Source organism: Mirounga leonina, unplaced genomic scaffold (genome assembly GCF_011800145.1).
Source record: "Mirounga leonina isolate KUSES-001 unplaced genomic scaffold, KU_Mleo_1.0 Mir_126, whole genome shotgun sequence".
Taxonomy (NCBI): Eukaryota; Metazoa; Chordata; class Mammalia; order Carnivora; family Phocidae; genus Mirounga; species Mirounga leonina.
Genome location: NW_023270314.1, coordinates 31409168 through 31426076, shown reverse-complemented (window position 1 = coordinate 31426076; position 16909 = coordinate 31409168). Strand labels below are relative to the sequence as shown.

Genomic DNA, 16909 nt, shown 5'->3' with positions numbered 1-16909 from the left:
TACTAAGTGTATACATATGAAAGAAACCAGCTATAACTAGTCTTCTTTCCAGAGACTTCACATTTGTCTTCTGTTTGGGTTCTTTCACTGTTGAACATTGTTATTACCATGGGTGTCTTTTCTCTTTGGGATTTAGTTTGTTGTTTGCCTTTTTCTTTATAAGAGTAAAGGAAAATATGTTGTCCTTCCATCCACCTGCCACTCCATGATGTGTGTCCATTCCATTGGCAGTTATTCAGTTTGGGTTCGTCACCTTATTTGTGGCCTCTTTTCCACTGGCCCCTCTGTTGGCTCTGGTGAACAATATATTGGAAATAAGAGTGGACGCATGGAAAATGACTACCCAGTATAGACGCATGGTTCCTGAAAAAGCCCAAGACATCGGAGCATGGCAGCCCATCATGCAAGGAATAGCAATTCTGGCTGTGGTGACCAATGTGAGTAAACCTAGGTTTCACAGGGATTTTAGATTGAAAAATCCAAAAATGCATTAGTTTTGCTACCTAAAGAATCAGATGTTTGCTATTTTTTTTTTAATGGGAGGGAGATGCCAATACTATTTGTCATATAAAAACAGTTGTTATAACTGTGATTGTTATTTTTTAATGTTCTTAACGGTTTGTATTCTTATTCGCGACTTACAAAGTCAAGACCTCTTACGGGAGCAGTTGCTAACAGTGACCATTATACTATTATTCATTTGCTAAAGTTCTTATTCAATAGAAACATGGTAATAGTAATAACAGTAAGTACCAACTCTCTTAATCCTCAAAGGAGTATCAAAGGAGTTATCCAGTAGTGCTTTTGTAACAGAGATAGAAATCTGTCCACTTATAGTTGGAGGACCCTAAAATAAGAACTATCATTCTACCATATTTTATCATCTATTCCAAACTATCAACTTAAAATATTAACTATTTGATGTTGAAGTATGTATAAGCACTTTGCGTTCCATTCATGTGTTACTTTCCTTGTCTCCTAGGGCAGAGGTTCTTCAAGGAGGGGGGCTTTAGGGTGGGTTCCATCTCTCTTCTCCACCCCACCCCTTGGCCTTTGCTAGCCACTCGCTGGTCATTAGCTAAGCAGCCTCATACCCTACATGTGTCCCAGCTTGAGGGAACAGAACATAGTCCTTTACAACCTGTATAGACTTTGGACCAATCTGAACAGTTACCTCCCCCTTCCTCCTTCCCCCTCTCTCCCTCTCTCTCCCGCTTTATAAACACAGGCCAACAAGGAGCTCTCAGGGAGAATAAGTTCCATACCAGCCCAATGGGGGAATGACCACCTTCCCTAGAAATATCCTTACAACTAGGGCTATTTCCTCCCTTATTTCATTGCCCATTTTACACTCAGGTCACATTCCCCAACATGACATCCCAGTTTTAATTTCTTTGTCAAGCCACACTTTCCCTTAATCCGCAGCCTTTTTCCATGAGCACTTGTGGAAACAGAAGAGAATTCAGTGCCTGTGGGTCAGGCTCCTGGTCCAGGTCGGCACTGCAGACCGGTCAGACCCAAGGTCCAGTTCTCAGTGCTGCAGCTTCCAAGCTACATGACCTTGGGCCAGGCCTTAACACTTCAGAGCTTCAGTTTATCATTTGTAAATTGAATAGTTCCTTACCGCATATTTTAAGAATATTATATACCACAAAGGGTAGCCAGGGACTTCAGGGAGTTAATGCATGGAATGCACAGAGCCTGGTCCTCATGCAGTGTTAGCTGCTGCTGTGTTATTATCTTCATCACCCATCATCAGTCTCAGTGACTCTGTGTAGACTTTGACAGGTATCTAAACTAAAGGCACAAGAATTTTACAATGTGTCACTGAGCCGTGGTTATAGTTCTACACAATAAAGCCAATTATCTGGAACCCAGCTGTCACACCAAGAACCCTTAATTTATCTGAATTGTATGCTATCCCTACTTCTTGGAGAAAGTTGCAAATTGCACACAAAAGACAACTGCTAGCTTATATCATTTTCCATTCACCCAAGTAGCCCACACCTTCAACATCCCCTGTGCTACGGAATGAAGACGTGCAGAAATAGGACAGTGAGGCCTTTCCAAGTTCTACAATCATAAAAGAGTGACTCTGTCACATTCAATATGCTGTATAACCCCAAGCAAGGCAGGAACATGGACTTGTGTGCTTTAGGAACATTTGAGCAACAAGGTTTGAAACTAAAAGCGTTTTTGTTTGACCAGCTAACCAGAAAATTCAGAGGACTCCTACTCCCCATTCCTCAGCACTCTGGTTTGATTGTGGGAGGCACCTTCTCCTACTATCCCCTGCATGGGTCCACTCCATTGGCACAGATGGGGTATTGGCCGTGTCTCTAGGGCTACTCTGGGGGGTGTGGGTGTGTACATGGGCACATGCATGCCTGCTAACTGGTGCTACTGGTTCTTATCCAGTAGTTTTTTCTTCTAACTTAGGCGTCGTTTTATTATACCCTAGGAAAACTACTTTTTAGATCATTGATTGAACTACGGACAATCTTTCTTTCCATATTATTAGGATTTAATACAGCTTCCAAGCTGCAGGTCCTGTGCATGTTTGTGTACGTGTCTGTAAGAATGAAACGTATATCATTCCCTCACATACCTAATGTATGCCTCTACCATCTACTGGACACAAAAAGGGCTAACTTTCCATAATAGGAGAACTTTCAACTATGGGAAGAAGAGAATAGCCACCAGGGATGAAAATGGACATCAAGCAAGAGTTTGGTATGAAATCATTCATCTTAAAGCTGCTGGTGCAATACATGAGCTGAGTTGACGTGGTTGTCTCAGGCCACAGTATCTGCCATTGAAGACCGATTTTAATTTGATATAAATGGAAAATTGTGTTCAGAACACAGGAAGCAAAGCACACCGCATTTACTTGCACTCTTGCAGTGCGTCTCAAAACAGCTCAATTCAGGAGGAATAAGTATCTTGTCAGAAGACAAGAGAATTCTCTTCCTTGTTGGAATTTTTATAGCTTCCTGGAGCACATCTGCAGGTGATTCTGTAAAAAGCTATAGTTAAATAACAGGAAATGTTAAACTACTGAAATCTGGGAAAAGTAAAATATTCTTGTCTTATACCCACCCCCCCACCACTGACAGGCAAACACACACACACACACACACATTCACTTCAGAGGAAATGACAAAGCTGGTTCTACTAAGGGGAGTAATTTTGCAATAGAAAAGCCCCCTTCGTTGTTTTTCTTGCTCTGCCTGAGATCTTGTTTGTTGGCTTATGGTCACACTGCATCTAAACCATATGTTCAGATGAATACTTTTAAAAATCATGTGCCAAAAACATGCCTTTCTGCTTCAGTTTTAAATGAATCATTTAGCTTTGTTTATTTGCAGAGAATTTGGGTTAAAGTATATTCCTTACTTTCTCCCTCTTTCAAACCAGTTTCATATATTGGGGAGTTTAAAGCCCAAATTAAAGAATTTTAGAGAAAATTCATGTAATTCATAATAGCTTTATGTCCTGATAGAGGTCTGCCTGACACAGACCCAGGTTAAAAATTAATCTCAGTTTATTCCTTTAATCTGGGATCACACTAAACTTTGTTCAGTTAGTCTTTCTGAAGTTTAGAGGCTTAGACACTAGATCTAATAAAACAGGCATACACTTGACTGTATGAATGCAGCAACCCCATATAGTTTCTTGCTACCTACATTTTAAAATTAATAAATTCTTGCTCTCTAATGAAGCAACATATGCAAGTATATACTGAGAGTTTAAAGTCAGACAGACTATGGGTTGACATGTATAAGTAAGTCAGGATACTCTAGGGAAAAAAGTATGAATTTGAAGGCCACTATTAGACTAAGGAAAATCTATTTTATGCAATTTATATTCTATTTTAAGAGGCAGATATTTCAAAATCAGTTTTATATCTATTGTAAACTCTACAAAGGATTTAAGAAAGGCCAAATTATTTTCATAATATTGACCCTAATATTACTTATGAAAAAGGGCCTTCTAAATCATAAAAGAAAGATTAAAATTATATCAAGTAGGGCACCTGGGTGGCTCAGTCATTAAAAGTCTGCCTTCAGCTCAGGTCATGATCCCGGGGTCCTGGGATCGAGCCCCGCATCGGGCTCCCTGCTCGGCGGGAAGCCTGCTTCTCCCTCTCCCACTCCCCCTGCTTGTGTTCCCGCTCTCGCTCTCTCTGTCAAATCAATCAATAAATTATATCAAGTAGATTTCCAAGGTTGATTGAGTTGTATAATATTCTAATTTTTGAAAATCTAATTTATATAACAATATATGCAAGCAACTTGAGTTAATCCAGGATACCCTGGTCTACAATTATTCTTACTGTACTTAAGAAACATAATAGGCAACTTGCAAGCCTTTGCTTTTCAACTGCAGATGGACTTCTGGACAGCCCTTAGGTGAACTGAAGATCAAGAGGAAGTAACTGTTCTTTAAAGCAGCTGCTCAAAGACTTTAGGACATTCACTATCTATATCCATTTGACAGGAAAGGATTAAAGTTTCTGAATCTTTCATTAAGAAAAGTCAACTGATGAACACACAATTCTGGTGTGTTTGTTAACCATAGCTATAAAGGCTCTAAATTAATGCCCCCTTCCTGTTTTCCTCCCCATATAGGCCATGATCATTGCTTTCACGTCAGACATGATCCCCCGCCTGGTGTATTACTGGTCCTTCTCTGTCCCTCCCTATGGGAACCACACCCATTACACCATGGAAGGATACATCAACAGTACTCTCTCCATTTTCAAGGTGTCAGACTTCAAAAATCAAAGCAAGGGAAATCCAGACCCTAAGGTTGTCATCCCTACCACATGCAGGCAAGTTCCGCTTACATGTTTGAAAATGCATTTCATCTTTTAAAGGACTTTTATTGTCATGTAATTCTAAATAAAATGGCTGGAGACATTTTTTCTTCCCCTAGGTTTCTTTTTAGCCAAACTTAATACAGACTGGGGTCAGAATTTACAAATCAAACCATAAAGCATGATTTAAAGATGGGGGTTCAAATGGTTGCAGGGAGACTGATCCAGGAGAAAAGTCTTGTTTGTATCTTAGAAACGAAGAAACTCAAGGAGGTCCAAAAAACAAGTTAATTCGGTTGTAATGACTAATCTGTTAATTCGAGCACAACCTGATGTACTGAGTGACAACAAAGTAGCACTCTCTCTCCAAAAATACAAAGATGAGAAATGTAAAGACCTCAGGCTCACCTAGCAGTATTCTCAAAAGCATTCCTTAAGGACTCTCTGCATTGATTGTAATGGCTGGTAAGGTCAACTGTGGACAGTAAACATCAAGTAAATCACTACTTGATGAAGTTTGTTGACTATAAAAAAAAAACAAAAAACTATGACCTAATCAGAGTCTTAACCCTAAAGGAGGATTTAAATCTCATTTAGTTCAACTCCTCAAACCCTTCTGTGGTTCAGATTCTCAGCAACACAACCAAGAAACCAGAAATAAGCCCCAAATAAATGTTTCTAGAGCCTCTTTGGAATTCCACATTGAGTCTTCTTACTCTTACTTGCCATAATTCTAAAGAGTAGTTAAACTCTTCCAGGCCTGATAGGTTACAGGCTGAGATGGGCTACCTGAGGGCGATATATACTCAGAGCAGTAGCACATGATATCTCATACGGAAATCAGATTGATTATATTATAACGAGCACATGGGCATTACTCTCTACAGGGAGAGATAACCCATAACTTGAGTGAAGCCTGAGGATACCACTATATAAATAAATTTATAAGCCTGTTCCTGAAAATACGCTACATTGTTCTAGTGTTAATACTCTTTTGAGAAAGCAGGAATAAAACTGACAAAAAAAATTTTTTTTAATACTTTTGTGTTTACACGTATGGAATGTGTCATTACCATCATCTTCCTATTTTATGTTCAGTCAAGTATTACTGGAGTCATTATTTCAGGATTTTGTAGCCAAATTAAACTCTTGGAGAAAACTTACAGGATGTCCAGTTTTAAAAAGCATTGCATTAATTATGACATCTTTTGAAAGGGGCCCTTGCTTACAGTACTTAATCAGAAAGAATCTCCTGATAGCCCTCTGGTTTGTTTCCAGGTACCGTGATTTCCGGAACCCACCTGGACACGAACAACAGTATAAACACAACATCTACTACTGGCATGTGATCGCAGCCAAGCTGGCTTTCATCATTGTCATGGAGGTAGGAGAAGTATACTGTGAAAGAGTTCATAAGGCAGTAGATTTGCAGACCTTTTATTAGCAATAAGTGTTGCCAGCTCTGACTTAAAATACATTCTTTTCTCTTGCTAGTAAATTACCTGTTAATCACATTTAACATGGGCATACCCATAATGCTCTCATTAATGAAATGGGTTATCTGCTTGAAAAGGTGAAAGCATGTTGTGTGCTGGGGGCGATTCAGTGCCTCTCACTGTGGTATTGAGTGCCTTTTTGAGAAATTTGGGGCGCCGGGCAGCATGCTAGACTGTGAAGGGGCTTACCGAAGATCACAAAGATGTGATCTCTGCCCGAGAGACTGTTATTGCTGTCCTAGTTTTATTTGTATTATTATTAAGTATTTTTATTACATTTTCATAATATACCTCTTAGAATAGTTTTTTAAGCTCTTAAAAATGCCTATGGCAGTGATAAATTTGAAACTGATCTAACCAGCTTTACTTGTGACACGGAGGGAATAACTGCTACCAAACCACGAAGCCTCAGAAGTTGCTCGATGGGTGTGGTCAGTTAGGATTGCACTTCGCCGCAGAAAACACAAAACCCATCGATAGGGGCTTAAAGAAACAAAGATGGATTTTGCTCACGAGAAGTAGGTGGTTGCTCCCGAGTCAAGACCAGCTCGCTGACATGAGGACCGGATCTCCGATTCTCTAGGTTCTCTTTCTCTCCCTCTCTCGGGGTGTCATGTGTGGTTGCCATGGGAGCGCTACAACTCCAGATAGAGCACATGTCGGGTCCAGACAGGAAGGGGATGCTCGCCATACCCGTTCCTTTTTGTCAGGAGAGAAAACGTTTTGCCAGAATCCTCCAGGGCAGACGGCCGCCTGCATCACCTTGGGTAGCACCAGAGCACACGGCTCCTCCGAGCGACAGAGTAGGCCCAGAGGCAGGGAATTGGGTTTGCTCTGAACAAAATGAGGATCTGTTAGCAAGAAAAAGGTGGGATAGGCTGCCTGGCTTTGAGCATTTTCCTAGGATTTTTTTTTTTTTTTTAATAGCTACCAAACATTAACAGAAGAAGAAACAAGTTGTCATTAGCTCCCCATCATCAGTGGATTCCTGGAGTATCTGATCCGTCAGCAAGAATCACTGGTTTATATTCAGATATGTAGTTGCCAAAGTATTTCAACTTCTGCTTCTGATACCGTGGTGGACCAGATCCTGAGGGGCCATTTCACTACACAGCATTCAGAATCAGCTTAAAATATAATTTCATTTTTGAGCTCACTGGAAGGGAGGAGAACCTACAAAGAGGGGGCAGAAAGGTGATGGCTAACCTAGAGCAGTTAGCACCCCCCTGAAGCGCAGGGGCACTCTGAGGACGAGTGCGGTCATCAGCACCTCCCTCTAAAGGCTCAAGGGCACCAAGCAGCAGGTCAGCAGTGAGGTGGACCAGCTGAGCTTGAGACTCTTGGATTCAGCCAGGGGCCCCCAAAAGAGCTAAAATTGTCTCAGAGCAGAAGGAAATGCATATATTCCCTGGAGAAAAGGTGTCCTCGGTTTAGACCACATTTTTTTCTCAGATTGAAATAATCAGGTATGAGCTTCCAAAGATCAACAATAATAAGGGGAAATGAGAAAAACCACAGGTGAGATTCAGGGGGAAAAAATAATAATTTGGACCTTCAATAACTTCAAGAGCATGCATTATCATGTTAGGAATATAAATTCAATCTGTATGAAAATTTAAACAAAAAATGAGTGATTCATAAATGAACAAACAATAACAAAAATTACAAGGTAATTTTGAAAAATACATAGTCATTGAAATGAAAAAGCATATGGATTAAACAGAAGTCTGAAGCAAGAATGAATGAATTGGGACATAGGTCTGAAAAAAATTACTCCCAGCACGTCACAGGGAGAGAAGAAAGTGGAAAATATGAAAAAAATTATGGAATTTTCAAAAAATTCACAGAAGGAAAAGGATACTAGAGAGGCAATATTTGAAGAGTTAATGGCTAAAATTCTTCCCAAAGAAATGAAAGGGCTCTGTTCACAGAGCAGAAAGCACAGCAAACATCAGGCAGAATAAAGAAATCCATGCTTACGCAGATTGTGACAAAAGTGCAGCTCGTCAAAGATAAGATCTTAAAAGTAACCAGAGAAAAAGGACAGATGACTGATAAAGAAAATTAAAATTGAAATGAGAGTAGACTTTAACAGCAGCATGGAAGCCAGAAGAGAGTAGTCAAATAGCTTCCAAAATGCTAAAGAAGGGAACTCTAAACCTAGAATTATAGCAAAATTTTGAGTAATTGAAAAATCTTTCCATAAAGAAAATGCCAGCCCATATGGTTTTGTAGGAGAGTGATGCCATACTTTCTAGAACAGATCATTTTAGTTACCTCCAGAGATCAGAAAAAGGAAACGCTCTCCAACTCCTTTTTAGATCCTAAAAATCACACAGGAATAGAAAGAGGAAAATTATAAGCCAGTCTCCTTCGTTACATTGATGCAAGGATCTTTCTAAAATGTGCCGATTGAATCTAGCAATATATTTTTTAAAGATGACATCAGACCACATTGGTTTATCCCAGAAATGCAAGGGTGGCATAACAAAGTCCACATCTATAAATATAGATGGGGAAAAACAAACCTCTCTTTCCTACATCAACTTTTGCCTCTTTATAATTTCCATCATTCAGATCCACTCTCTCTGTCATCTCAAATATTCTCCACCTCACATTACCTAACTTATCAGAAGCATTTGACACAGCTCATCACTCCTTCTAGGAGTTCCTCCTCACTTGGCTCCCAGGAAAAAAAAAAAATTTTCCCCCTTTTCTCTTACGTCACTAGGCAGTTCCTTCTTCATTTCTTTGCTAGTCCCTTTTCTCTCTTCTCTCTCTCCTCACAGCTTTGGTGATCTCATGCAGTCCGTTGGCTTTAAATGCCATCTATATGCCAGTGATTCACAACATATTTACCTCCAGAACACCGCTCTCCTGAACTCAACCCATGAATCCAACTGCCTACTTGACCTTTCTGCTTGGAGAGCTAACAGATAAATCTACTGCCCCAAATGCCCATATTTTCTTCAGTCCACTTGCAATGTTCTCCTCTCTGTGCTGCCCTAAATGCTGCACCCACGGTGGGTCTGCCCCCTCTCAGTCATGGCAGTTGGCATTTACCCCACTGGTTAAGGGCAAAATTCTTGGAGGACCCCCCCCCACACACACTTACCCCACATGCAGTGCTGTTGGCTTTTCCTTTGACAGTACATTGCAGATCTGACCCTTCTTACGAGCTCTGTTGCTAGAGCCGGGTTGGAGTCACCATCATTTCTTGCCTGAATTAGGGCCACAGGCTCCTGACTGGGCTCCCAGTTGTCTTCACATCTCATTCAGAGCCGGGCAAGGCCTGACACGCTCTAGCCATGCTCTGTTACCTCTCTCTCGTCCCTGCTCTCCTCCTCACTCATGTCCCTCCAGCTCTGTCGCTCCTGATGTACAGCCGGCAGGCTTCCGCCACCGAGCCTCTGTAGTGGCTCTTCCTTCTGCCTCGCATGCCTTTCCTCCTGATTTCTGCACGGCGAGTTCCCTCACCTGCATAAAGCCTTGGCTCAGTGAGGCATGCCAGGCTAATCTGTACAAAATCTACCTGAAACTGGCCTCCCACCTAACACAAACTCCTGCTCTGCTTTACTGCTTTCTCCATGCTCTTATCATGTGAACACTGTGTACAATTTATTGGTTTTTAATGATGTTTATTGTATATTACCTATCTCCTCGGTAGGTCAGAGACTTTTGAATAATGAACAAATAAAAATGTGTTCAGCATCGTTAGTCATCAGAAATGTAAGGCCAAAATGAAAATCCATTTCATAATCACTATGTTGGTGGAAAAAAAAAGAATTGATGACCACAAGTGCTGGCAAGAATGCAGAGCCTCTGAAACCATCACACGCTGCTCGTGCGCGTGGAAGCTGGTTTAACTACTTTGGGAAATACTTTGGCACCATCTTGGAAATTTGAATATTCATTTAACAGAGTCTTGGCAGTTCCACTTCTGGGTCATCCCCTTGAGAAACTCTCACAGATGTCCTCCAGAATCCAAGTCCAAAAACACTCTCAACATCATTGTTTCTAATACAAACACTAGAAACAATGGAATGGATAAATTACAGTGTGTGCAGACAGACTATTATACAGAATTGATAATGAACGGACTACAGTTATGCACAGTAACATTGGTGGATTAGAAACTAGTTTTGAATGAAAAAAGTAATTTTCAGGGTCACCTGGGTGGCACAGTCAGTTGAGCATCCAACTCAGCTCATGATCTCTTGCAGTCATGGGATCGAGCCCATGTTGGGCTCTGTGCTCAGCGTGGAGTCTGCTTGAGATTCTCTCTCCTTCTCTCCCTCCTGCACTCGCTCTCTAGTAAATAAATAAATCTCTTTTAAGTAATTTTCGAAAGACCATATACAGTATCATACTTTTTTACAAAGCTCAAATCAAGCGAGACTAAATAATATATTATTTGGGGCTATATACATATCTTGTTAAACTTGATTTCTAAAAATAAAATGATACAGATAGACTCACACAGATAGGATATAGTGCTAACCTTTGGGGGAAGAGGCCTGGAAATGAGATAGGAAAGGAACACATACACAAAAATACTACAGCATTGTCAGGGTGAGTGTTATAGATATTAGATCCATTCTTTTCTACATATCAAATAGTATTCTTGAAATTTTCAAAGTAACAAAATGTAGCTCCTTGGCAGACCCACATGGTGTAGGAGAGACTGGTTGTATATGTAGAATGCCCACTGCCTTGTCCAGATCTATTGCTAGGATGACTAGCAAAAAGAAAAAACAAAAAAACAAAGCAACTCTGTGTTCCCCTCCATTTCTTTTTGATTGACATCTTTCTTCTTCTCTCCCACAGCATCTCATCTACTCTGTGAAATTTTTTGTATCCTATACCATCCCAGATGTATCAAAAAACACGAAGAGCAAGATCAGGAGAGAAAAATACTTAACCCAAAAGCTTCTTCGTGAGAATCACCTCAAAGATATGACAAAAAATATGGGGGTCATAGCTAAGAGGATGGGGGAAGTGGTAGATAACAATTTACGACCAAAATTAGAATAAGAGCTTTATGTTCTGAGAAGCACTTTACAGAATTTAACTCTGTCAAAATATATTATGAATCACTAATGAGAATGTTTAAGTTAAAACACTTTGGCAAATAGGAGTCTTCGCTATTAGCCATTTTCATAGAGAGGATTTTTCCGTTTCAGCCAGCCACGCAGGACCTGGGAAATGTAAAACTTAGATCAAGAAGTGCATAAAACTAATCACCTGGAAAACCAGAAATATTACTTTTTTGATAAATTGGAATTTCTGTAACACAGAAAGTGTCTCGTAGTGTGCTTAAAAACTGCCCCTTCCAAAGCAGAATGGATTTTTGTCCCTCCATTTGCTTATTTTCATTCCTTTCTGTTCTCAAGCACATGCTCCCCTTTTAGGCAATGTTTCATTTCTTCACTTCGCCAGATCTGTCCCAGAGTTAGCTTTCCCTAAGACTAGACAGACATGCTAGCTTTTGTGTGATTAAAAATAGCTAACTCAGAATTCAGTTTGAATGGTGTATTCAGTGGCAAATAGACCCAAGAATTCACAGTATTTAGGTGTATTAGCACATCCCTACAGAAAATGAAACCTCACTTAATAAGAGGAAATGGTTTCAGTCCTCATTTTGGCCTGTCTTTCCGATCTCAAAGAAATACTCTTAATGGATTGGAATAAAGATAGCAAGGTCCTGAAGTGTATTTGTACTAATCCACAGTGACACCTTTTATCTTCTAGGAGCACTCCTAGAATCTTCTGTGCCTAATCAATGTTGACTGCTTTGCAAATCTCAAGGGAGTAAGATGACAAAAGCGGGGAAAGTTACAGATTCAAATAGAATTTTAACTCCTATTGATCAGGATAATTTACCTCTTCTAAATATATATAGTTTCTTGGGAAGAAACTGAAATCAAGGGACTAAAGTTACATTTTTATCAGTGTAATGGTCTGGAAAGATAAGCCCATCCGTTTCCCACCAGTTGTCGGTGACTCCTCAGATCCAGGAGGGAGAGCATTAGAGCCCACAAGCGCCACTGGGAACGGCTCACTGTCTAGCCAGTGTGGCAGGCCAGTGCTGTGCGTGCTTAAGAGAACAGCAAGTGCTCTGTGAGGCCGTGTGGGGCGTGCCTTTCCGGCAGGGGTCCTGCCATCCAAGTGATCAACATACCAAGGCATCTGCCATGGTCAGGGTGGTTCCCCACATCCTCCATTCCCTGTTCCCAGCCCAGCAACTTCGTAACTTGCATGCACCAAGGGCTGGGTGGGAGCAGTGGTGGGGGAAGTGGAGGCAGACAGGAGCAGACCCAGATCACTCCCAGTTCAGAAAAGAGACTGGTTTTGATTTGCGCTTCCAGCCTCCCTGACTTCCTGCTGAATGCCTTTGCCACGCATATCTTGCCTTCAGTGTGTTCAGCTCAGCAGTCTTTACTGCGCTTTACTGCCTTGCGGGTGCAAGGCCCTCTGGTGGGCTCTGGAGAAGAGCCGGGGCCTGCACCGCTCACCCTTGACTGGCACCAGGGCAGCGCTAGGTGCAGGAGAGGGGTCTGGCCCTGGGTTCTTGCTAGGTGGGCCACCACCCACTGCGGTGCTGCTAAACGCCCAGGTGCCATGGAAGCCAAGCCACTCAGAATCCGAGCAGCAAAGGGAAAGGAAAGCTGTTTCATGAGCAGATTCAGAGGCTGCTTGTAAGAGAGCAGCTTCACTCAAGGTCACAGTTCTGCACGCATGCCGTGAATGTTTAAAAAACGAACAACAAAAATAGTATTTACGTAGGATCCATCAAAGCAGTATTCTGGGCTTCTGAATTGTCCCAGTGGATCAGGGGCAACATTTCACCAACTTTCTTGGTCACATGAACAATGGGAACAGAGCGCTCCCAACAAGCCACACGAGCTCTGACTGCACAGGGAGTAAGGAAGGAGTTTCCTGCAGCTGCTCAGTCCGCACAGCCCAGCCCGGGTGCGTCTGGTCCTTCCCCTGCTCAACTGTGACACTGCTCCTAGCAGTGGGGTGTCACTTCCCCTCCTCTCACCTCTGCTCTTCTCCGAAGCCTAGGACTATCTCCTCGTGTTGGATTTGGCGAGTACTCACTGTTTATGGGAGCCCAGAAAAGGAAACGTTCTTGCCTTATCTCCTTGTATATACGATACAACTTTAAAAGAATTGTGCATTTACATCTTCATAAATCATCTTTCACAAATCATCTTCATAGTTTACAGTGTGCTTTTGTGGCCAGGAGGGGGGAAAGCTCTACATTTATAAAGGCAGAAAATCCGATGCATGACATGCCGGTATTCCCCAAACAGCGAAGGAGTAGGGAGCCAGGCTCCCCTGTGACACGGACAGCGTTCACGTAACTCCAGTGCTGACTGGGCGGCGGCGATGAAAAATGCGGGGCTGCGTGTGCAGGCGGGCACGGGCCGGATCGGGATATGAGTGCAGAAGCAGCACCCCAGGAAAAAGGGTGGGTGTGGCGGTGCCCCCATGAGAGGAGAATCTGGCCCTCCGCCTGCCCGGTGTGAACCACTAGAGAACTTTGAGTTTTCTATCCTTTTGTAATGCCTGTGAATTTTAGCAGATTGAAGCATTAGACCAAAATACTCAGGAGATTTTTCTTTAACTATCCCTCACATATTTCAGGTGTGTCGATAGAAAGGGAATGCTATCATTTTTGTTTGAAAACTAAACAAGGCCATCTTGTAAACTGTCACCAAAGGCCTTGCCTTTTAATTACCCGTGCGTGCATCTGGAATTTCAGAAAACATTAGTTCACTATGGGGGGCAGAATGAGCTCTGCTATTGAAACACTTCTTGTACCATTTCCTCATTGTGCATATTATAAGATGTTTGAAAAGTTAAAATGTTTGAGCAGCTTAACTAAACTAGAACGGAAATATTCACGATGCTTTCATACACTGCGGCATAAGATGTAAAGTTTGTAATGTTTTGTGAATTTGTGCATTTTAATATTCTTTTATAATTATGAGCATTTTAATAAATTCATTTTTCAAAACAACACTGGTCTACTCTATTTGTCTTCATGTTTTTAAGGAGAGCATATATATATATGCTATTTATCAATTATATATCATTCATATAACAAATTGTGTGCTTTTGTGTAGATGATCTCTAAAATTATATTTTTCACAGCCTACACTTACTTTGAAACATGATTTTTCCGAGAAAAACTCAGTGTGGGGTTTCAGCCAGGGCTGCTAAAAACCAGTTGTTGGGTTGAGCCCTGCCGAGGGCACCAAGCCCGGAGAGCAGGTGGGAGCTGAAAACCAGCCCACCTCTGCTCACCACACCCGCTGAGCCGGAGCCAGGCTGCATCAGTGAGGAGGGAGAGGCACTTTACAACTGCATAAAGTTGGCTTCTGCATGCTAAACCGTGATTGCAGGGGACAGTCACCCAGAGAGGGCAAGTCTGTAATCCCAGAAAGGCTCTGTTTGAACCTTCTGTGGTGCTGGGTACAGAAAAGGGAAATTATGGAGAAGAAGATAAAGCAAAATCTCAAAAAATCAACCTTTTTATCCTGGACAACATATCCAGATTTTAACTCTTGTTTTGTTTTGGGGATTTGCGGGGAGGGTTTTTTGTGGGTTTTTTTTTTTTCTGTTTTATTTTTTGCCAGCTTAGATCTCATTAGGCTTCTAAAAAAACTCTAAATCGAATATAATCCATAACTGGACCAACGGCAAGAAGCCTTTTCTGATCCTTATGTGATACCCTCGGGGCCAGTACTAATGTTATTCTTACTTTCAAGCCTTTTAAGTCCAGCAAAGGACTGATCAGAATTTCATTTAAGCTAAATACCCCCTCTCATTTGCAGGGAATGATGAGCTAATACAGCTGACCCTACAATAACACCTGTTTGAACATCACAGGTCCACTTATACACAGATTTTTTTTTTTTTTTTTTAAGATTTTGTTTATTTGAGAGAGCTCATGCTAGCAGGGGGAGGAGCAGAGAGAGCACAAGCGGACCACGCTGAGCACAGAGCCTGACACGGGGCTTGATCTCAGGACTCTGAGATCATGACCAGAGCCGAGATCAAGAGCTGGTCACTAAACCAACTGAGCCACCCAGGTGCCTCTACACAGATTTTTTTATAATAAAATTTTAATAAATACAGTACTATAAATGTATTTTCACTTCCTTATGATTTTAACATTTTCTCTGGCTTACTTTATTGTAAGAATAGAGTATATAATATACAAAATATGTGTTAATTGGACTTTGGCTTCTGGTCCAAGATGGCAATGTAGGAAGACCCTGAACTCCTGTCTTCCACAGACACACCAAACTAACACCTAGTTATAGATCAATTCCTCCTGAAGAACTAAGGACTGACTGAACAGCTTCTGCACAACAAAAGACCACAAAGAGACATAGACAAACCCCCACCCCCATTGCAAACTGCCGTGAGGAGGGATAGTTCAGAGGGACCATAAGCAGATTGCATCTGCCCTTGAACGTAGGAAAAGGCCACTGTTTACAATACAAAGGCAACCAGAATATACAGGAACCAGCCCCAGAACCCTGTCAAATGGGAGGGGAGCTGCTGGAACTCTCCAGGTCAGAGGGGCTGGTGAGCCCCATAGTTTGCATTCACCCTCTACCTGGACAGCACAGACAAAAGCAGGGTCAGAGTGTCAAAGCCAGCCTCAGCAAGGCCTGGACCCCCAGCCCACATCAGCCTCAAATGCCCCAGGGAACAGAAAAAAAAAAAAAGCCACAGCTTAAAGCAACTAGAATATAAAGGATCCAGCCCTAGAATTCTGCCAAATGGCAGAAAAGCTGCTGAAACTCTCTCCAGGTTGGAGGAGCTGGGTTACATTCCTTCTCCTTCACCTGACAATGTGGACAGGAGCGGGGTCTGGGCACGCTAGCAAGCCTACCACGTCAGTGAGCCCCAAGCCCACACCAGCCCAGCTGTCCCACCAAGGTGACCCCCTGCTTGAAGCATACCAGGACACCCCTGCTCAGCACTCACTATAGCTCCAGCCATCTCACCAAGGTGATACAGGTGCAAAGCACCCCAGAACACTCCCAGTTCACACCACTTTGGCTCTAGATGACTTGCCAGGGTGCCCCCAGCTCTCACTGTGGCTCTAGACAGTTTACCAAGGCTCTCTTTGTGTGGAGTGCCCTGGGACCTCCCCTCCACAACCATGCTTTAGCCACACTGCTGGAGTGCCCCTGTGTCCCAGGTCACCCCGACCCACGCCCACCCTGGCTCTAGCTGCCCTGCCATGGCACCTGCCATGCAGCATCCCAAAACACTCTGGCTTACACCAACTTCAGCTTCAGCTGTTCTGTGGGGGCGCCCTCTGTGCAGAGCCCTAGGAAACCCCAGCTCGCACCTATTTTCAGTAGTCTTGCCAGGGTGCCCTCTTCACAGAGAGCCCCTGGACCCTCCAGTTTGCATCCACTTCAGCTGTCTGGCCAGGTTGCCCTCTGCCAAGAGCCCCAGGACTGCCCTGGCTCATGCCCACTTCATCTCTGGCTCCAGCCAGCCAACCCACCAAAGTCACCAGGCACACGTCTACACAGGGATGACCATGTACAAGATCATT

The 16909-nt window shown here is 42.5% G+C and overlaps 1 protein-coding gene across 2 annotated transcripts in view; it reads left to right on the top strand.

The window, feature by feature from the left end:
- ANO6 (anoctamin 6) overlaps nucleotides 1-13703 on the top strand; it is a 184740-nt gene extending 171037 nt beyond the window's left edge. For both annotated transcript variants that reach the window (XM_035002827.1, XM_035002826.1), the window contains 4 exons: nucleotides 232-437; nucleotides 4632-4834; nucleotides 6098-6203; nucleotides 11143-13703. In XM_035002827.1, the coding sequence (XP_034858718.1) occupies nucleotides 232-437; nucleotides 4632-4834; nucleotides 6098-6203; nucleotides 11143-11349 (722 nt within the window). In that variant the 3' untranslated portion in view covers nucleotides 11350-13703. The remainder of the gene's footprint in view (nucleotides 1-231; nucleotides 438-4631; nucleotides 4835-6097; nucleotides 6204-11142) is intronic.
- Nucleotides 13704-16909: the final 3206 nt, after the last annotated feature.